The sequence below is a fragment of the Pristiophorus japonicus genome, chromosome 1 (assembly GCF_044704955.1).
Source record: "Pristiophorus japonicus isolate sPriJap1 chromosome 1, sPriJap1.hap1, whole genome shotgun sequence".
NCBI classification, from domain to species: Eukaryota; Metazoa; Chordata; class Chondrichthyes; family Pristiophoridae; genus Pristiophorus; species Pristiophorus japonicus.
The window spans coordinates 449,902,648-449,925,590 of NC_091977.1; the positions used below are offsets into that span (position 1 = coordinate 449,902,648).

A 22,943-nucleotide genomic window follows, 5' to 3' on the forward strand; every position below is an offset into this window, starting at 1 on the left:
TGTTTTTTTTTCCACTTCTCCCAGGAAATCACATGGTTTTGGGCAGGGTAAGAGTGTAAGGCATCACAAATATGAGACACAGGCTCGATGGACCAGAGTGTCTTTAGCTGTCTATCATTGTTCGTGTGTTGCGTAAGCAGGTTTTTAAAACTTTTGAATGTATTTTATTAAGAAATTGACTACTGTACCCCAATATAACTAGCAAATGATTCTATGTTTTTTTAAGTCATTTTCAATCATTTAAAATTGGGTTACTCAGTGGTGGACTAGACACTCTGATTAAAACGCTTATGCGATAAACCCATTTTCAGCTATATTAATCAAATTGCAACAAGTTACCACTCAAATATATCATGGTATATTATTTAAAGCTTTTTTAAAAAATTATGTTCTAAAACACTGCCTGATTGCACTGGTTCATGGTAGAATTTGGGTTTGCCGGTATGCAAATGAGCAGACACTTGCGAGAATAAAAAATACTTCTCAAAACGGGAGCAATCGCCGATTGCGCTCAAAGCAGAAACTCTACTCCCATATTACACTTCACATTTAATTTATACACTCATTTCCATTCATTAAATATCAAAACAAGTAAGGAATGTGTGTTTATATACCATAACCATATAGCTACCAACAAAGTGCCCACACAGACCACTGGTAGTAATGGTACAAATCCTGGCTGCATCACTTAAATACATCAACTTCTGATCAGCTTTTGCAGAAGCAGATAATTCTTTTATTGTAAAATATTGGTGAAAGTTATAGTTTTCATCAACACTGCTCATACTACAAGCGCAATATACATCAGCAGTAATGCCAACCTCACCATCTCATAAATCAAGAAATTTGGTATAAAAATCATGCGTTACTATTTTTTTCTCAAACATAAACCAATAGATTGACAGTTGGTTTATAAACCTCATTAGTCGCTTTATTTAATCTCTAACAGGTCACAGCTCTTTACAAAAACTACATTACTGCATCTGAAAATACTTTGCCAAAAACTTTTTTAAAATCCTTCCTGTTATCATTACGTTGCTATGCATCTAAGTTTAGGTTAAGATGACAGTGATTGGGATGACATTTCTACATACCTTTATTACTGCAGTTGTACCCCTTAAAAAAGGCGAGCACATGTAAACTGTTTTTTTTCCTGTTGATAACAGTAAAATAACAGCTATGCTTACGCTCTTACACGAGGTTTGTTCGTCCTTTATTTGATTTAATTAAAAATGTATCTAAAACACAGCGGGGTGGAAATTCGGTTGTCTAGCGCCTCAAGTTAGCGGCAAGGAGGAACGTTATAGTGTGCGTAATAGCTTAGTGACCGGGCGCGCAGCTTTTAGCGACTCGCCAAAAATTCAGTTGAGGGTTAACTGGGGCGTGAAACGCTAGCACCTGGCTGCTGACCATCAGTCGGGTGCAACGAGTGCGCTAGCGCCCGCTCGCTAAATTCCATCCGGCCGCCTCATTTAGCGACCGCCATTAATCACGCCTGAATAAACAGTCGGTACAGCTTTCCACAATCGTTAACTGGTGGCTACTTAAAGGGATGAGGAAGCGCTTCTCTCGGAGGTCAGTCAGTGCAACGTTTATACAGAGCACAATGCGTGAGCCTCCGAGTTTGCAGCGGCAGACAGACATAACAGTAAAGCTGGAAAACAAGTGATTTTGAAAACTTTAATGGGTGCATTACTGTGCCGCGCCTTTAAGACTCGGCTTTTCCCGGGATTTCAAATTGAACTTTAGAGTATGCGCAATGAATTCTAGAATTTAACGCGAGCATTTTCGTTAGTGCCCCACCCCCACGCCAACCAGGTCAAGTGTGCAATGGCTGATTTAACGCCCCCGTCAGCTCTTGGCCCGATTCCAATAAATTTCTCAGCGGGAGGCGCAAACTTTTTCAAGTTGCTATACTTACCACTCCACCTGCATTAACGCCTCAAAATGGGCGGTAACAATTTCCACCCCAGAGACTTTAAACTGAAACACAATATTTACACAAATGAATTTGTTCCCATTAAGTCCAGTCCAGTTCACTTGCGATTTCTTTGATAATTGTAAATGGGTAATCTAGATTAATTATTGATTACCCCAATCGCTGTTGTTTCAAAGAATGAAAATAAAATTATAAATTGGTTGAGGCCAGAGCAATTAAACTTAATTTGAAGTCAGCTGAGTTACAAAATGAATGCTGGTTGCACGCATGCAGTTTTTGTTTGCAGGGTTGCTGTGGTAGCGGCTCTGATGGACACTCGGGCAATGAGCCTGTGTGTAGTATTTTTAACTTGAGACTGGAACTGCCCTTCATTCACCCACATGGTGTGGCATTTCGCACCATTGTTGAAACATCATAGCAGTTAAACTGCGCACATGAGTTCGGTGAAAGCAGCGGCTCCCAGAACCGGTGGACTCACCACTATCCTCCCCCGTGGACAGACCATCTGGTTCTTCCCTGACCTTTGCTCCCAGATAGGAAGTGCATTTGGCTGTCACTAAGCGATTACTGACATCACAAGCGTCCAGCTTTGCGAGGGGAGAAAAAAAAAATCGAGAGATTGACGGTCCCATTGCAAGATCAGGGGTGAGGCTTAATTTTGCTTCGAAATCTCGTCTCTCGCAATAAATTCGCATGAGTTGGCATTTCTGCATCAGATACTGAACTTGACCTGACCATTTCACTATTTTCACTTAATGAGTTCAGATATATTCCCAGTACTTTTGCAAATAAAATAGTGGAAACCTATTTAAACTGGAGTAAATATAATAAACTGTATTGAGAAATACATTTTTTCATTACTCCTGATCATCCCTCTGATAAGGGATTATCTGCACTTCTTGTGCTATTCTCTCTGCAATGGCTCTGCTGCTTGCAGCAATCACTCTGCGTGACATCAGATCAAATGGTCCTCCTAAAAGAAGAAAATAAAATGTTAATGACAAAAGGAGGGATATCAGAGTGTTCTTACAATTAAATGTATTCTAATTTTAAAGGATATTTTGTGTCAACCTTTAAAGACATACAAAAATTATGAATGGAAATAAAAGCTTTAACTTAGTTCTACAGAACCCTGCTGCCCCTATCCTAGCCCACATCAAGTCATGCTCATCCATTGCTCCCGTCCTCGCTGACCTACAATAGTTCCAGGTCTCCCAATGCCTCATTTAAAATTCTCATGTTTAAATCCCTTCATGGATTTGCCCCCGTCTTTCTCTCTAATCTCCTCCAATTCTACACCTCCCCTTCCCTCTCCTGAACTTTCCATTCCTGGTTCTGGAGCCTTGTGCAGCCCCCTTCATTCCTTTGCCCCAGAGTTAGCAGCCATGATATCAGCTGTCTAGGCCCTACCCTCTGCAATTCCCTCAGACAATAGATCTTTTGTCGAATGCATTACACTAGCAACAACTTGCAATTATATAGCACTTTTAACAGAAAAACATCCCGAGGCACTTAATAGAGGCACTGTGAAAAAAGTAGATGCTGAGCCAAACAGTCAGATGTTAGGAGGAATGACCAGAAGTTTGCTCACAGAGATGAGTTTTTAAAAGGCTCTTAAAGGAGAAGGGAGGTAGGAAAGGAGGCAGAGGAGTTTAGGAAGGGAATTGCAGAGGGTGGGACCTAGACAGTTGATATCATGGCTGCCAATTGTGGAGCAAAGGAAACATGAGGATGAGAATTTTAAATCTGAGGCATTGGGAGACCTGGAACTATTGCAGGTCAGCAAGGACAGGAGCAATGAGTGAGCATGACTTGCTGTGGAATAGGATACATGCAGCAGGGTTTTGGATGAGGTAAAGCTTACGGAGGTCGGAGGATAGGAGGCCATCCAGGAAAGCATTGGAATAGACAAGACTGGAGGTGAGAAAGGCATCAATGAAGGTTTTCAGCAGCAAATAGACCAAGATAGGGGCAATGGTGGATGATGTTATGGAAGTTGAAATAGGGTTTCTTTTGTGACCGGGGGGATATGGGTTTCAAACCTCAGCTTGGGGTTGAATAGGAAACAGTGGTTGTGAGTAGTCAGGTTCAGCCTGAGACAGTGGCCAAGGAGGGGGATTGAATTGGCGGCAAGGGTACAGAGTTTGTGGCATGAGCTGCAGATGATGACTACAGTTTTTCCAATATTTAACTGTGGGAAATTGCGGCAAATCCAAGACTGGATGTTTGATGAGCAGGCCGACAACACAGATGCAGCAGAGGTAGTGGTGAGGTAGAGCTGGGTGTCATCAGCATGAGAGCTTGTGATGTCGCCAAGGAGCGACAAGAAGAAGAGGAGCAGGACCCGGATAGTTAATTGGGGGATTGTGGAGGTAATAGTGCAGGGGCAGGAAGAGATGCCATTGTTAGCGATGCTTTTTCTATGATCGTAAACTTAAAAGTGGAATAAAGCAGGAACAGTCCCACTGGGCAATGGAGGAATGTGATTGTGCCAAAAGGCTGCAGGGAGGACGAGGAGGGATAATACACTATGGTTACATCACAGAGATGTCATGTGACTTTGATTAGGTATTGGTATTTTGCGAGGGTCAGAACTTGATGACAGAATTTCAAACTGGGCATCGTAGGAAAGATGGGCATGGATTTTATATGGGACAATACATTCAATGACTTGAGAGGAAAGGGAGATTGGAAACCGCGCGGTAGTTTGCAAAGATAGAGGGGTATATTTTTTTGAGGAGGGACTGATGACTGCAGTTTTGAAAGGGAGGGGAACATGCCACCATTTAATAGCAGTTCAAAGGATTTAGCTTTATGCCTGCCATGTGCAGAATGTACTTTAATGCTAAGGATTGGAAATTAAATGTACATATTGAGAAACCATTTTGTAAATTTTAAGCACTGGTTTGACCAAATCTGGCTGAATAGTATCATCTGAAGATGTGCAAAGAATTTGGTATTTTATCTAAATTTAACAAATGTGTGCATTGCTTTTAAATCTGAAAGTAATCTTTTTTTTAAAATTTGAATCTATTCAAGGAGTTTGCTTTTACCAGAAAAACCATGATCTGAAAATATACTAGAAAATATACAAAACAGCGAATTCATGACTCAAAACTACCTGATATATCCAGCACAACACCACCAGCCTCAGTAACAATGACTGCGGCTGCTGCCATATCCCAGCAGTGAATTCCCATCTCATAGTAGGCGTCTGCACCACCGGTTGCCACCATGCACATGTTTACAGCTGCAGTTCCCAGAGCTCGAATTCTGAAACATATTCACAAAGTATTATTCTCCTCAGTGCAATTTTGATGTTTTCCACATTAAGTGAAGTGATGGAACATCTTCCCTTAATTCTTCAAATACAATTTCTTGACATCTTACAAGTTCAACCAACACTTGCCACCTCCTCCCTTTGATGAACCCACCTTAGTCCTTTTTAATCCAAGGCCATTATTGACCTCAACAACAACTCTGATGTCAAATTGAATTCCTACATCAACTTTTGTTAAACCTGCCTCCGAAAACTTCCAAATCTGTAAAGCCCAAGTCTGTCCAGGATTTGAACACTGTTCCTTTATCAAAGATTCACACCTCAGATACCTTCTGCACACTCCTGAACAGGACACATACAAAAAGTCAGCAGACAGATGATCTTTTGTTTTACCTCTAGTCTCAATCTTCTTCCCCTTTCAACAGCCTCCACCCAGTCATCCCCACTTGCCTCCAAAATTCCAAATATGCCTTCCTCTCCACATGTATCCTCAATGTTGATATCAGATCCCAGACTTTGTTCCTACTCTAGCTCATTCTTGGGACTTTCTTCACCAACTCACGATTCCATTCTCTCTCCCACTCAGTTCTTCATATCAATGACTTTGTTCTCTGCTCCAGCTCAGTTTTCCCCAGAGTCAAAACTATAGACCTTCTAACATCACTCTTACAGCCTGAAGATTTTTAAACGCTAAGTTTGATGTCACCTACTCAATTTTTCCTGAGATACTGATTCTCTCTACCCAATTATTTTTAATCTATGCCTAAAATATTGAATTTGAGACTGCTGAAACACATTCCAAATAGGACTTTTACAGTCAGTAGACAGAGGAGACTTGCACCCCACGAGTCTAGGTCCAAGAAGTGAAACTACTCAGTTCATCCTAGAAGGAATCTTGAGCAAATAAATGTATGCACGTTGACTATTACAGCGACAGCATTATCTGAATGAACAACAGTCCACATACAAAAAAAAGTAAATTTCATATGTCATTTGTGAAAGTTCAGATACTTACCCATGGCTCGGAATAGAAATTAGTTTTTCCATGTTTGAAAGAACCGTCTTTACAATTTCTGGTGTGCGAATAGACCCAAGCTCAGTTACTATAAGAGCTTTGCTTATATCTAGAACATTTAATGGACAAACAATTATTCAACCACATACAATGGCAAGGCAAGGATATCTAACTGCAAATCATGCATCAATCATCATAGGCAATCCCTCGGAATCGAGGAAGACTTGCTTCCACTCTAAAAATGAGTCCTTAGGTGACTGAATAGTCCAATACGAGAACCACAATCCCCGCCACAGGTGGGACAGATAGTCCTTGAGAGAAAGGGTGGGTGGGACTGGTTTGCCGCACGCTCTTTCCGCTGCCTACACTTGATTTCTGCATGCTCTCGGCGATGAGACATCAATACTGGAAAATTGACATACGAAAAGAAGAGTACTTCTTAGATTACAACATATAATACTCTCCAATTCCCTTGTGGATGATTAGATTCTTTACATGTTAGTTTTTTTTGGTGGGGGCTGGGGGTGGGGGGCGGGGGGGAAGAGAGTTTACAAGCAACCAAACCTCCCAAGACTCAAAAATCATGAGTTGACAGGTTTATCAATTTTTGGATGAAGTTCAGTAAATGCTGATGAGAAATTGTAAAATCAGCTCCTCTATTGGCCGAATGGATAAAGACATCATCTAATGAAGCACTAAGCCATACAGGATCCCCATGTCCCTGTTGCATGCTGTGTTGAAGATCTGAAATTGGTCTCAACATCCCTGTGCTAGGGAAAGAAAACTGATTACCAACATCAGGTGACAATCTGACTGGGTTGGGCTGTAATGTTTTCAGTTGTCAAAACAGCTTGCCGACACTCACTGTCTAAGGTTGCACATGAAGACTGGCCACTTGTGCAAGTTACTGGAGAGTTGCCTGTATCCATGGAGTCATACCGCAGCAACAGAAAACTGGAAAAACAAAAGCAATTGCAGGGAGGGGAGAAATTGGGGAAAACTAAAAAAGTGAATATTGCTATTAATTTACTCAAAAGCCACAGCCACTTCATTGCAGTACTGAAGCAGTGCTGCTTTGTTGGAGGGGTTATCTTTCAGATATAATGTAAGGCTCTGGATTAACTGGTCATTTATCATAATACTGTTCGTGGGACCTTGCCATGTGCAAATTGAATGCTGTGCTTGCCTACATAACAGTGACTTCTTTAAAAATAGGTCCTTGAGATGTGGGTGATGCTGACAAAGCCACATCTGTTGCTCATCCCTTGCTGCCCTGAGATGTTGGTGAACTTTCTATTTCAATTGCTACAGTTCTTGTAATGATGGTGTTCCCATAGTGGGGTTGTTAGATAGGGAATTCTAGGATACACTACACTTCAAAAGTAATTAATTGGCTGAGAAATGCTTTGGAACCTCCAGAGAACGTGTAAAGTCCGATATAAATGCAAGGTTTCATTTCTTTCAAACAGAATGGTTTCAGAGGTGGTCCACTTGAAATAAATTTCCATTTGGGATTGAAGGTATGCTCACATAAGTGCTTAGAAATCGAAAACTGTGCTGCAACAACAACTTGTATTTATATAGCACCTTTAATGTAATGAAATGTCCCAAGGCGCTTCACAGGAGCATTACACAAGGTCAACTATTGCCAGAGAAGTTATATTACAGTCATTATGCATTGTGGAGGGAGAACAAGAACATTTATATCTACACAGACGAATTAGTCCAATTCAATAAATGTTCATAAAAGTCTGTAATTAAAAAAAAAAATGAATGTATATCTATGGCAGATTAGACTATGAAAACAATTACATCCATCCCCCACCCTGCCCCAAACATGCCATGTACCATTGTACAGGCAGACAACCATCCTTCCAGTTTTCTGGTCTATGTGGAGATTGAAGATTTTCAAATGAAAAAATGTTTTTTGCATCCCCAAAACGCCACATGAAGAAGCACCTTATCTGACTACAGACTGTTATGTATCAGTTGCCTTTAATGTGATCTAGTAGACAGAGCCCAAAACAAATCTAGGGCACTAATTCAAAATTAGTGCCCTAATTCTAATGAGCATTTTTTTTTTTAAAACAACAAATTAATTGTTGAAAGTACTTTTATTTATCATTTAATTAAAATTATGACGGCTCATACTTTAACTGGATAGTAAAATTTGCTATATGGGCAGAATTTTTGAATTTGCTGAAGATCACTGATCATAACTAACTTATTCACACTCTCTCTTCACCATCTAACTTAACACCACATGTGGATATTTGTATCTCCAGTTTCATTTTTGAAGCCTCCAAAATGAGGGAGCCTCGAACACTTTCTTTGTAAATACTTACCAAAGCCCAAAGATGCCCTGCTAATTTACCATCCTCGCGACCACAAAGCAACTCACCTTCTTGTCCAGATACTTTCAATCGTTGCCCATTGCAAAATGCACCTTGCCCTCTTCGAGCTGTGTACATCTTGTCCTCCACACAGCTATATACAACACCAATTTCACTCTAAATGCAATATAAGAAAATGAGATACTCAGTGCACTAGAAAATACATTAGCTTCATTTGTTACAACTGCCAGTGTTCAACTGAAGAAACAAATATGGAGACACAATTCAACAACAACAACTTGCATTTATATAGTGGTTTTAACATAGTAAAACACCCCAAGGCACTTCACAGGAGTGTAAACATACAAAAATTGACACCGAGCCAAAGAAGGAGACATTAGGGCTGGTGGCCAAACGCTTGGTCAAAGAGGTAGGTTTTAGGCAGCCTCTTAAAATGGTGGAGAGAGGTGGGTAGGCAAAGCGGTATGGGGAGGGAATTCTAGAGCTTAGGGCCTAAATGGCTGAAGGCACGGCCGCCAATGGTGGGGCAAAGGAAGTGGAGGATGCACAAGAGAACAAGAGTTGGAGAAATGCAGAGTTCATGGAGCGTTTTTTTTTAAAAAACATAGGATATACAGCACAGAAACAAGCCATTCGGTCCAACGAGTCCATGCACCACACAAGCCTCCTACCATCTTTCCTCATTTAACTCTATCAGGATAACCCTCTATTCTCTTCTTCCTCATATGATTATCTAGCCTCCCCTTAAATGTATCGATACAGGTACAACGTCCGGAATCCTTGGGACCGAATCCGTTCCGGTTTTTCGTTTTGTCCAGATTTCAGACAAGAAAATCAATAATCTGAAATCCGGAATCTTGACTGAATCCGTGCCAGGTTTTGAGCAGCGAGGTCCGAAATCCGGCGAAACCCGAAATCTGGCATGGATTCGGTCGAGGATTCTGGATTTCAGACTTGATTTTCTTGTCTGAAATCCGGAATTCTTGACCTAATCCGTGCTAGATTGTGAGTTTTGCCTCAAAAATGTCCGGTTTACAGACAATAATTACAGACTCTGGACGACTCTACCAGCTATGTGCAAAATATCTGTTTTTTGGACAATTTCGGCGTTCTGGATTCGGGACGTTGCACCTGTACTATTTGCCTCAACTACACCCTATGGTAGTGAGTTCCACATTCTCACCGCTCTGAGAAAAGAAGTTTCTTCTGAATTCTCTATTTGATTTCTTGTTGACTATCTTATATTGATGGCCTCTAATTATGTTCTTTCCCACAAGTGGAAACACTAGTGGGCTCAATTTTCCCCATTCATTTGCACCGATTTTTTGGCACGAGTTTCTTTTTGCCGTATTTATTTTTTTCAAAGTTTCCCCTTACGATCTGCGCCGGCGTAACTGATTTAGTTACGATTTTTCTAAGCAAGTTTTTTTTCCTCATGTCTGTGCCGGCTTTTTCAATTGTTCGCAGTTTGGCAATTTTCTCTCTCTTAGGTCGGCGTATCTGGCCACTCCCAAAAAATCTTCTGGCGAGTTAAAAAAACCAGCGCACATTCACAAATCTGCGCTGAAAGACGCCATTGTTTTTAAATCGAAAATTTTGGAGAGTCAAGAGCACTGTCAAAATCAATAATAAAGTTCAACTTTTTTTTTTACATGTCAATGTAGAAGTGTAAATTTGTTGGATTTCAGTTCTCTAATTTTATTTTTTTAAACTCACTCACACACCACCGCCGAGCGTCTTGAAGCAGGGCTGGAGGGTCGTAGCTTTGACTGGCAGAATCGGCCCCACACAGGGGCTTGGGGTTCGGCTACAAAACAAGCCGTTTGGGGGGAGGGGGGGGGGGGAGGGAGGGAGGGAGAGCGAGCGAGGTGCCGATCAGAAGGGTTGGAACCCGGGGCGCAAGGTGCCTTCTGCACTGAAGACTGCAATGAGTGGGGGGGGGCAGGGAGAGAGAGAAGGGGAGAAGTCACAAGACTCCAATTCGTAAGGGGGGGGGGAAATAGAGAGAGAGAAAAAGAGAGGATATATCCTTTTTACAATATAGCAACCAGAATTGTACACAGTACTTCAAGTGTGGTCTAACCAAGGTTCGATTCAAGTTTAGCATAGCTTCACTACTTTTCAATTCTAACCCTCTAGAAATAAACTCTTGTGCCTGGTTTGCTTTTTCATGGCCTTGTTAAACTGTGTCGCTACTTTTAGTGATTTGTGTGTTTGTACTCAGAGATCCCTTTGCTCCTCTACCCCTATTGCCAGAGTTACACCCGTTTTTCTAGGCCAGAAATAATTTACCAAAGTTTCCCCGATGTATAATTTGAATTTGGCGCCGCGCAGCATGTTCAGTCACCTCGGGGGTGGGGTGGAGCTTGCTGTCTGCGCCAAAAAACGAAGCCTCCCTCCAATAAATGACCTCCCTATTCTTCCTACCAAAATGTAATACCTCACATTTATCTGTGTTGAATTTCATTTGCCAATTATAGTCCCATTCTGAAAGTTTATTAATATCTTCCTGTCCTCCTCAGTATTAACTATCCTCCTCAATGTCATGTCATCAGCAAATTTAGAAATTGTGCTTTTGATTTCAATGTCTAAATCATTAATATAAATTGTGAACAACAGTGGTCCCAGCACTGATCCTTGTGGAACACCACTACCCACCTACTACCACTGTGAATAGCTACCCTTTACTCCTACTCTCTACTTTCTGTCCTGAAGCCAGCTAGCTATCCATTCTTGTCCCCTGACTCCACGTTCTCTGACCTTATTCATTCGTCTATTATGTGGTACCTTATCAAAGGCCTTTTAAAAATCTGGATAAATTACATCCACTACATTACCCTTGTCTATTCTCTGTTACCGCTTCAAAAAATTTAATGAGGTTGGTCAAGCAAGACTTTTCCTTTTGAAGTCCAGGCTAACTATTCATTATTAGATTTTTTGCTTTTAGATGTTCTTCTATTTAGTAGGGATTGCATTATTTTTCTTACCACTGATATTAAGCTGACTGGTCTATAGTTCCTTGGACATGTTCTATCTCCTTTCTTAAATATAGATGGTATGTTAGCTATCTTTCAAGTCCTCTGGCACTATACCTTTTTCCAATGAATTATTAAAAAAGGTTGCAGGACTGGAGGTATTTAGAGGTTGCGGAGGTAGAATGGAGCGAGGCCATTGAGGAATTTGAAAATGAGGATTAAAATTTTAAATGAGTTGTTGTTGGACCGGGAGCTAATGTAGGTCGGCAGCAGGTAAACCCCAAGAGGAGTAAAATTGAATGTCAGTTCAATATTCTTAAGACTAACATACAACTCCTGCCCAGTAGCACATACTTTACAACATTCTCATTTTTTACAATTCTCACATTGCTTCCTAATGTTAAATTATCTAATGCAAGAAAATATATTCAGAACTAAAAATGTAATTCTGTATGAAATACTTGCATTACCTGTTTATTCACAGAAAAGCCAATAGAAACTGCTACAAAGGGAAACCTATAAAACAAAATTGCCCGAGTTGAATGAACAATATCCACTTCTGTTAATTTCATACCAAGCATCTTGAAGTTTCTTTTAAATATTTAGTTTTAAAACTTTGTTAGTTAGAAATACAGAACAATACTCGGAAGACACTCCGTAAGCTTCAATGTAATAGATCGACACAGCTGATACAGTATACATTTATCCATAAACATGAAGCCTTTTCCAGCCAAAAAGCATACCTGTGGACAAAATTAGTGGTCCCATCAATGGGATCAATTATCCATGTGGGATTGTCTGTTAATACACTTGCTGCTCCATCTGCAACCGACTCTTCACCAATAAAACTGAAATAAATAAGTTACAGTAAGACATTAAAGTTCTTAAGTTAACCATTTTGTAGTTCCTAGAAAAGGAAACCATCACCTCTCGTCATTTAATCTCTCCTGTCTTCCACCCTATCACAGACCTTCCCTTTTGTTCTTCCCTCCCCTGCCTCTGTTCTTGCTTAAAACCTGTTACATCTCTAACCTTTTCCAGTTCTGATAAAAGGTCATCGACCAAAAACATTAAGTTTGTTTTTATATCCACAGATGCTGCCTGACATGCTGAGTATTTCCAGCATTTTCTGTTTTTATTTGAAAACTTGACGAGCACATTTTTGTGTTACATTAATATGGTGCAGCAATGCCCAGAATTACACTTCATACTCAAATGAATACAATAATCCTTTACCTGTGAGAAGGAAATTTTTCCTTTAGGGTGCATAGAATCATTTTTTCTACATTTTGATCAGTCTCGGTCACCAGGTCTACAGGAGAACTTTTAATCTGAACAATCTGTTCTTTTTTCAAAGCTTCACAAATAACCTGCAAAGAAAATTAGTGTTTTTAAATTTACAGAATCCCATGGAGCTGTCGCATACCTTTATCCCCATTATTTCCTAATGGAAACAAGAATTTGCCTTTCAATCTCTTTGAGGATGTAAAATATTGAAATATATTGAGAATAAAAATGTCAACTCCTTCCCTTTCCCCCTCCAATTAATCTTTTAGGTATTTATTGCTTTATATTCATATTTTTGCCTCAGCATTATATTGACTAAAAGTTTGAAAAATTAAAAATTTGGATAAAATAAATAGGAAGAGAGATAAACTAAACCTAGCACAACTTAGCAAAGTCATTCTGAATGAACCAACACTTGTTCAAATGACAGTTTAGATTTTTTTAAATTTCAAATACTCAACTGAATACAATGTTTGTCTTGCTATTCCAAAGAAATAACAGCAAATGGCTAAACAAAATGTAGGTGCACTACTGCCACTATGAGTGATAAATACCGTAATCAACTAATCATCACAGCAATAACTGTGGTATCATATTCCTTGCACATTGTAATCTAGATTACAGAGTCAGGTACTTCTGTAAATTTATATATTTAAAAGTAGATACTTTCATTCAAAGTACATTTCTGAATCCAAGAGAAGACAGGATATGTATGAACCACACTGCATGTAAAGTCTTAAATGCTGTTTAATCAGTGAGTGAGAGGCTGCAACTTAGAAACATAGAAATTTACCGCGCAGAAGGAGGCCATTTCGGCCCATTGTGTCCGCGCCGGCCGACAAAGAGCCAAACGGCCCTTGATCAGCAGCACTAAAGGTTACATATAAACTTATGAACAATGACAAAAAGGCAAAGAGCACCCAGCCCAACCAGTCCGCCTCACACAACTGCAACACCCCTTATACTGATGAAACATTCTACATTCCACCCTAACCGGAGCCATGTGATCTCCTGGGAGAGGCAAAAACCAGATAAAAACCCAGGCCAATTTAGGGAGAAAAAATCTGGGAAAATTCCTCTCCAACCCATCCAGGTGATCGAAATTAGTCCAGATCATCTCCCTGGCCGTATTCTATTCTCTGCAGTACTTAGCATTATATCTGCGCCATCCAACAAAAGGTCATCCAATCTAATCCCAATTACCAGCTCTAGGTCCGTAACCCTGCAGGTTACTGCACTTTAAGTGCCCATCCAATCATCTCTTAAAAGTGGTGAGGGTTTCTGCATCCACCACTCTTCCAGGCAGCAAGTTCCAGATCCCCACAACCCTCTGCGTAAAGAAGCCCCCCCTCAAATCCTTCCACCAACCACCTTGAAACTATGCCCCCTTGTAATAGACCCCAACTTGTGAGCCAGTTATGCAAACCTCCTTCATGTGTAGAAAATTTACAATTTCATATATAATAATGCATGTTCAAATTTTGCATATTACAGTTATAAATTAAAAGGAAACCGGTTTATGAATAGAATTTTTTATGGAGAAAAAATGGCAGAGAGAACGCAAAGGATGTGTTCTGCAGTGCACAGCAGTAACACCCTATAATCAGTGGGACGGATGACTCTTGATTCCTGTGACACTGTTAATTGGTATTGCAGCCCCTGGGAGGACAGTCGCACCAACGTTACCGTCCTCGACCAGGCCAACATCCAACATCGAAGCACTGACCACACTCGATCAGCTCCGTTGGGCGGGCCACACTGTTTGCATGTCTGACACAAGACTCCCAAAGCAAGCGCTCTACTCGGAACTCCTTCACGGCAAACGAGCGCAAGGTGGCCAGAAGAAATGTTTCAAGGACACCCTCAAAGCCTCCTCGATAAAAATGCAACGTCCCCACTGACACCTGGGAGTCCCTGGCCAAAGACTGCCCTAAGTGGAGAAAGTGCATCCGGGAGGGCGCTGAGCACCTCGAGTTCTATCGCTAAGAGCATGCAGAAATCAAGTGCAGGCAGCGGAAGGAGCGTGTGGTAAACCAGTCCCACCCACCCTTTCCTTCAACGACTGTCTGTCCCACCTGTGACTGAGACTGTAATTCCCGTATTGGACTGTTCAGTCACCTAAGAACTCATTTTTAGAGTGGAAGCAATTCTTCCTCGATTCCGAGGGACTGCCTATGATGATGAATGGTATCCACTAATTTTATTTGCCAATGTATTTCGATTAAGTTTACAGACTAGTAATTTTTGGGGCCATCAATCCCTCAGAACCCCCAGTTATAATCATACCAAGAGACATACCAAGGCTATGTGTTAATCAATATACAACGAACGTGCAGCTTGATTTTCAAATTGCCAGTGATTCATGAGAAAGTCATACCCTTTCACAGATGAGATTTTAAATTCTGTATTCCATTTGGTAGGTTTGAGATAAGTAAATTTCACGTGCTGTTTTTGGACCATGTGTGATTTTTCTAGTAATAAGGAAGAGTGAATGCGTTAAGTTTCTAGCACATCAAGCAATGCTACAAGGAAACTTTTCTATTATCTGTGTTCCGCTACCAGAAAGGAAATTTTTTATAACCTTGAGATTGAGAAATCATGTCTCATGGCGCTTGGCTTATAAAACTGAAGATAAAGGCAGCCATTGTGCTGGAAGGAATTATGAGACAGGTAGGCTGACTCTGAACAGGAGTCATTCCTGCCAAAGGGAATGCATAAAGGCGAAATCTCCCTAAGGGAACAATAGTTGAGTTGGAGAAAGCATGGAGGAAGACCAAAATGAAAATGACATTTCCTGGGAAGGAAAGAAAAAAAAAAAAAATCGATCCTCCCTCAGCAAGCATGCAGCCATTTGGGTACAGAGAGGACTGTGCTCACAGAACAAGAAAGTCAATCAATTTTTGATTTTATAAAATGCTTAATCTTCATATTAAAAAATAATGGACATTTTGATGCCATTTATGAGGATTATGTACATGTTTTGAGATAGAAATATGATGAAATAAAGATACTCACAGGTTTAAAATGATTTTAATCGCACTAAATTGTTCAGCTGAACATTTAAAAATAGTCTTTTAGAAGAAAACAAACTGCCCTGGATAGTTTAAAAGTTGTGAGCAAGATCTACTGATCATAGAAAATATGCACAATTCAAATCCTATTATTTACTTACTGCACCAGCTTGTTGGGCAACAGCAACAGCAACTTCCATGCAATCTTGCCATGGATCTGATGCTGCACATTCGTTTGCCATCTTTCAACTGTGAATTCCTGTGTAAAAAAAAAAGTAATAGAAATTTGAAAGAATTGCTATGCACTGTAGATTCAAAACAGCTCAAGAAAAGAGTTATTTATCCTCACTAAGATGAAAGTCATAAATGCAGACTCACATTGGCCTTAAAAGTGGGAGCTGAACCAAGATGTTGCAAAATGTGAACCAGTGCTGCAAGATCCACAGTAAAAAATCTGCACCACAAATGATCAGGCTGTTACATATGCTCCACCTATGGGGAGGTACGATCGGCAGAGGGGGTAGGGAAAGCCAAATCCAATAGCACCCTCCTGACGAAATGCTTAGAACATGGCCTAGTCATAACTAATACCCTGTTCCTTCAGAAGGACAAATATAAAGCTTCATGGCAACACCCTCGCTCCAAGCACTGGCATCTGCTAGACTACTTCATCGTCCGAGCCAGGGCTTGCGCATCACCCGTGCCATGTCAGGAGCGGACGACTGCTGGACGGACTACCGCCTAACTCGCTCTGTCATCACCATCAACATTGCCCCAAAACAGCGACGACAACAGAAATAATGCTGCAGGAAAATCAATGCCAGTGCACTCAAAGATCCTGCTAGGAATGCCCTATTCAGCCAGCGTCTCGCTACCAACCTGACGACTCCCAGTGACCCAGAGTGTCCACAGCGCCTAGTCAACCCTCAAGGCTTCCATAATCAGCACCTATGAAGAGACGCTCGGTCACTTGACCAGGAAACACCAAGATTGGTTCGACAAGAACGACCAGGAGATCCAGGAGCTAATATGCCACAAATGCAAGGCATTCTTGGACTGGAAGCAGCAACACAACTTGAGAGCAAGAAAGCAGCTCTACAGACGTCTGAAGGCCGAGGTCCAACAGAAAACCCGCGACCTAAAGAACAGATGGTGGGTGGAGAAAGCTCAAGAAATCCAGCAGCTAGCCGACAACCACGATGTGTGAGGATTCTTCAGCGCAATTAAGACGACCTACGACCCAAGCACTCAAGGCCCTACCCCGCTACTGACCAAGAATGGAGAGGTGCTCATCAAGGACAGAGAGGCAGTCAGTGTCCGCTGGAAGGAGCACTTCGAGGATCTCCTCAACCGAAATTCTGTCTTCGACGTGAGTGTAGACTCCATCCCACAGCATGCCACCCGCCACCATCTCAGCACAACCCCAGCCTGGCACGAGGTTGTAAAGGCCATCCAACAACTGAAGAACAGGTAGTAATCAGGAGCAGATGGAATCCCCGAAGCACTCAAACATGGCGGAGAAGCACTATTGGCACGGATCCATGACCTCATCTCTCTTGTCTGGAAAGAGCAGATCATGCCAGGAGATCACAGAGACACTGTAATCGTGACCATCTTCAAGAAAGGTGACAAGTCCGACTGCGGTAACTACAGAGGAATCTCCCTGTTGTCGACCACTGGGAAAGTCACCACAAGAATCCTCCTCAATCGCCTTCTCCCTGTGGCTAAAGAACTTCTCCCAGAGTCGCAATGCGGATTCCGCCCACTAAGGGGCACAATTGAACATGATCTTTACCGCACGGCAGATACAAGAGAAATGCAGGGAACAGCACCAACCCCTGTATATGGCCTTCTTCGACTCTGTCAACCTGAGTGATTATGGAGCGTCCTCCTCAGATTCGGCTGTCCTCAAAAGTTTGTCACCATTCTCCGCCTGCTCCATGATGACATGCAAGCCATGATCCTGATCAACGGATCCACCACAGACCCATTCCACGTTCGGACCGGGTCCAAGCAAGGCTGCGCCATCACACCAACGCACTTCTCGATCTTCCTTGCTGCAATGCTCAATCTCACCCTCGACAAGCTTCCCACTGGAGTGGAGCCAAATTAGAGGACAAACGGGAATCTGTTCAACCTCCGCCGCCTCCAGGCCAGATCCAAAGTCATCCATCCTCAGTCATCGAACTACGGTAGGCAGACGACGCCTGCGTCTGCGCACACTCAGAGGCTGAACGCCAAGCCATCATCAACACCTTCACCGAGGCGTACGAGAGCATGGGCCTTACACCAAACACCCGTAAGACAAAGGTGTTCTACCAACCTGTCCCCGCCATACAGCACTGCCCCCCGGTTATCAAAATCCACGACAAAGCCTTGGACAACGTGGACCATTTTCCATACCTCGGGAGCCTACTGTCAACAAGGGCAGATATCGGCGACGAGGTCCAACACTGCCTTCAGTGTGCCAATGCAGCCTTCGGTCGCCGGAGGAAGAGAGTGTTTGAAGACCAGGACCTCAAATCCAGCACCAAGCTCATGGTCTACAGAGCAGTGGTGATACCCGCCCTCCTATATGGCTCAGAGACATGGACTATGTACAGCAGGCACCTCAAAACACTGGACAAATACCACCAACGCTGCCTCCACAAGATCCTGCAAATCCATTGGCAGGATAGGTGCATCAATATCAGTGTCCTCGCTCAGGCCAATATATCCAGCATCAAAGCAATGACTGTGCTCAATCAGCTCCGCTGGACGGGTCACATCGCCCGCATGCCTGACATGAGACTCCCAAAACAAGCGCTCTACTCGGAGCTCCGACATGGCAAGCGAGCTCCAGGTGGGCAGAGGACACGCTTCAAAGGGCACCCTTCAAAGCCTCCTTGAAAAAATTTTACATCCCCACCGACACCTGGGAATCCCTGGCCCAAGACCGCCCATAGTGGAGGAAAATCCTCCGGGAAGGCGCTGAACACCAAGTCTCTTCACCGAGAGCAAGCTGAAGCCAAGCGTCGACAGTGGAAGGAGCGTGTGGCAACAGAGGCATCTCACCCACCTGTTCCTTCAACTATCGTTTGCCCCACATGTGACAGAGACTTTAGGTCCTGCATTAGACTCTTCAGTCACCTGAGAACTCATTTCTAGTGTGGAAGCAAGTCATCCTCGACTCCAAGGGACCGCCTATGATGATGACCTTCCCAGTATTACACAGTACCTACTCCCTTTCCAAGGACTTCTGTAATGAGCTAAGCAGACAATTAAATTAAATGATTGTGGTACACTGTTGTCCTCGTGCATTCCCCTTTTGTATTATTTCTATTGATACAATATTGCACAATATTAAGCATCTTGTGTAACTTTAATATTGATGAATCCAACCACCGTTCCTTCCATTGCAAGCTACTTTAGCAAATCTCTACATTGGCTTTAGTATTGAGTAATAAAGCTTCCTGCACTGCAGGCCTCAACAAAAGTAATCCACTGGCTATGCCTCCATTTCTGTATTTTGAGGGTACACATAATTTAGTCTATAATTATACAAATTAAGTCATTAACTTATTTCACTCTGCATTACCTATTAACCTTATACTTCAGATGGATAAAAGTACACAGACAAGTCAGAAGAGACTTAAATACTAAACTAAAACACAAAAATGGCACACCAATGAACTGCTCTAAATCACTTTATGACCTGCTCACGTTATGATCTCATTCCTAAAGTTTGTTTAGCACTTGTATACAGCTGTTGTGTTGCAGGGAATTTGCTCAGTTGCCCTACCCCATACTTACACGCTTTGTGGAAGAAATGGTATAGTGCAGCACAAATAATATTGCATTAGTATGTATGAATGCAAAGTACAGAGTGTGGTGCACAGCGATATCTGCAAAGACATGATGCAGATACAGTCGATGTTGGTTGCATTACCTGTACAAAAAAAGACATGCTTACAGCTAAAAGTTTGATGTGCAGCTTGCAAGTGTGTCGACTATTCATGTATTTGAGCTGTTGAGATTGTATATAACCCAGAGTTGCCCAGTCAACAGATATGGGAGCAGAGCAAACAATTTTTTTGAAACTGATTCCACTCTCCGCCAATAACAATACATATAACAGGTCACTCAACTCCACACACTGCAGCATCCAAGTTCATAAATGCACTGTACATTCACTGTACACCTATAGGAGCTGTGTAAACTACCTGCTGAGAATTCAGTACTAGACTTTGCACTGGGGTATCTCAAGCAAGTCACAAGTTTACAGTCTGCTGGTTAACCATCAACCACGTTGAAGTGCAACTTGAAGTTTCAGTCAATTCTGCTAAATACAAGGTCAGGGAACCGACCTTTAGTAACTCACTTTTTCTTTCTTTGGAAATAATTAATCTGCATTTTTACATTTCATGCTTAGCTAAATCAATAATCATAATGAAATGTTCAGCTGAAAAAAAGCAGAGGCTTGTCCAGAAAAAAACATAACATGTCTTTCTGTAATAAGTAAATACTTCAGTAGCATCAGATTTGACATGCTTTGTAGCATTTCTTTGCATTTAACAATTTTATTTGCAGAACTCTGGTGAAACAAAACCAGAAAGGGGAAAATTGAGGACCAAAGATTGCCGGGGGGGGGGGGGGGGGGCAGAGGGGGAAAGGTGACTTTCCGAGAGTTGGGACACAAGCATTACAGTTGGGAAATGTTTTCAAATGTAATCCATGTGAATGCATGTCTGTCACTTAGGTGTCAGCCTTGGATCAGTGCTTGCACTCTTAACTCTGAATCAGAAGGCTGTGGGTTCAAGACCTATTGCAGAAACTTGAGCACATACACTAGCTGTTACTTCAGTGCATTATTGAGGGAGTACCATCTTTCAGACAAGATGTTAAACTAAGACTGTCTGGCCTTCCTGGAGGACGTAGATCCCATGACATTATTCTAAGAGGTGTCCTGACTAACATTTACTCCTCAACCAAGATCACTAAAAACAAATCATCTGGTTATTTATACCATAGCTGTTTGTGGAAGCTTGCCATGCACAAACTAACTGTTGTGTTTCCCTAAATTACAACAGTGAGTACATTTCAAAAGTATGTCATTGACTGTAAATCACTTCTGAGGGCATCTTCAGATTGTGAAAGTTGTTATATAAATGCAATGTCTTTTCTTTGGATACAAGATTACGAACTGGAGGTAGCCATCTCAAATTATTTTTACTCGTCTGATTTTAGTGTCCAGAATATTTCAGATTTTTCTCTTGAGAGTCAAGGTCATTCACCTCTCTCAGGAGCAGAGGTAAAATGGTCAGGATGCAAAGTGCATTGGCAGGAATGGGCTGGAAGGGCCTAAAGTTCTCAATCAACCCTTTGACTCCCTCCTCCCCATCCCAGGACAAACAGACGTTTTAAACTAAACAGCAGAGCAGCACTGGGGAGGCTGCGAATGGCCTTCAGTGGAGTCAGTTACAGTTCCGAGAATGCTGCAACCATCAGATCACCCCAACAAGGACCGCAGACACCGGTGACTAAAGGCCCTGCCTTCGTGGACTGAGACCCATTCATCCCCGGGAATCGGACCGGGCCTGTGCGCGCACCGAGAGCCTGTGCTCCGACTCACCTGAAACAAGCCTCTCCTCCCCCACGACAAGCTCTTCCGGAGCTACCCACTGCCCATGCGCAGACCCAAGGGACCGTCTTAAAAACCTGCAGTGGGAGAGGAAAGGAAAACTGGCTCTTGGAACAGAAGCAAAAGCCCAGACAAGCTCTACATCCCGATGACACATTGTGAGAATTAAGCCGCAGGCAAATCTTTATGATTTTTAGAATCATTGAGGCTTACAACACAGGAAGCCTCTCTGTGTGGCTCTTTGCTGGCACAATCCCAAATTTAATCCCACTGTCTTGCTCTCTTCCCACAGACTTGTATTTTCCTCTGTTCAAATATTTAGCAAATTTTCCCTTAAAAGATGCAATGCTTCAACCATCTCTGTGGCAAAGCATTCCATGCTCCAACACTTTCCCCCTAACTCAATGACAATTTAAAATCAACATTAAATTGCATCTGCAACTTGCCTGACCATTCCACTAACCTGTGTTCAGTCCACCTCAGTGGCTAAACATTCGACTTCTGTGTCATCAGCAAACTTTAACATTTTGCTCCCCATGTCTAAGTATAAATCAACTAAATTTAGCAAAATATTTAAACAAAATACAGTAAAATAAATAAAAATTTCAGTACTCTTTTCCCAGTCATTCCTACTAAAACTAAATTCCACACTCACCTGGCCTTTCACCCACCACTGATCTCTTGCAGCTGAATGGCCTCCTTCTGTGCATAGAAATTTATAGCACAGAAGGCGGCCATTCAGCTCATCGTGTCCATGTCGGCTGACAAAGAGCTATCCAGCCTAATCCCACTTTCCAGCTCTTGGTCCGTAGTCTTGTACGTTACGGCACTTCAAGTGCATGTTCAAGTACTTTTTAAGGGTTTCTGCCTCTACCACCCTTTCAGGCAGTGAGTTCCAGACCCCCACCACCCTCTGGGTGAAAACATTACCTCTCAAATCCCCTCTAAACCTCCAACCAATTACTTGAAATCTATGCCCCCGGTTGGTAATGCCTGTGCTAAGGGAAATAGGTCCTTCCTATCCACTCTATCTAGGCCCCTCGTAATTTTATACACCTCAATCAGGTCTCCCCTCAACGTCCTCTGTTCCAAACAAAACAACCCCAGCCTATCCATTCTTTTCTCATAGCTAAAATTTTCCAGTCCAAGCAACATCCTCATAAATCTCCTCTGTACCCTCTCTAGTGCAATCACATCTTTCATTATTCTAACTGTGGCCTAACTAGTGTTTTATACAGTTCAAGCATGACCTCCCTGCTCTTATAATCTATGCCTCGGCTAATAAAGTCAAGTATCTGCAATGTATTTGCTTCATGGGTTCTTTGCTTAAGAATTAAGAGCAACACATTGCGATGAAGAACTAGTTGGTTTATTAGCAAAGGTTTAACAATCACACTACACATTACAGTTCATCCACTAGGCTCACAACCACCTGCTTCGTCGTGGATCCCCTGAACCCAAC

At 42.1% G+C, this 22,943-nt stretch overlaps 1 protein-coding gene across 2 annotated transcripts; it reads right to left on the minus strand.

Annotated features, from left to right (window-relative positions):
- Positions 1 to 592: 592 nt before the first annotated feature.
- Positions 593 to 21,530, minus strand: impa1 (inositol monophosphatase 1). 2 transcript variants are annotated; one of them, XM_070893265.1, is made up of 9 exons: positions 21,473 to 21,530; positions 16,023 to 16,120; positions 12,800 to 12,933; positions 12,307 to 12,411; positions 12,034 to 12,079; positions 8,636 to 8,744; positions 6,235 to 6,343; positions 5,061 to 5,212; positions 593 to 2,912 (listed from the first exon to the last, which is right to left on the minus strand). In XM_070893265.1, exons 2-9 carry the CDS (start codon positions 16,101 to 16,103, stop codon positions 2,797 to 2,799), a joined length of 852 nt encoding a protein of 283 aa, XP_070749366.1. In that variant the 5' UTR covers positions 16,104 to 16,120; positions 21,473 to 21,530; the 3' UTR covers positions 593 to 2,796. The 2 variants fall into 2 exon arrangements, with proteins under 2 accessions (XP_070749366.1, XP_070749375.1); XM_070893274.1 differs by lacking the exon at positions 21,473 to 21,530 and adding an exon at positions 21,394 to 21,416.
- Between the last annotated feature and the right edge of the window lie 1,413 nt (positions 21,531 to 22,943).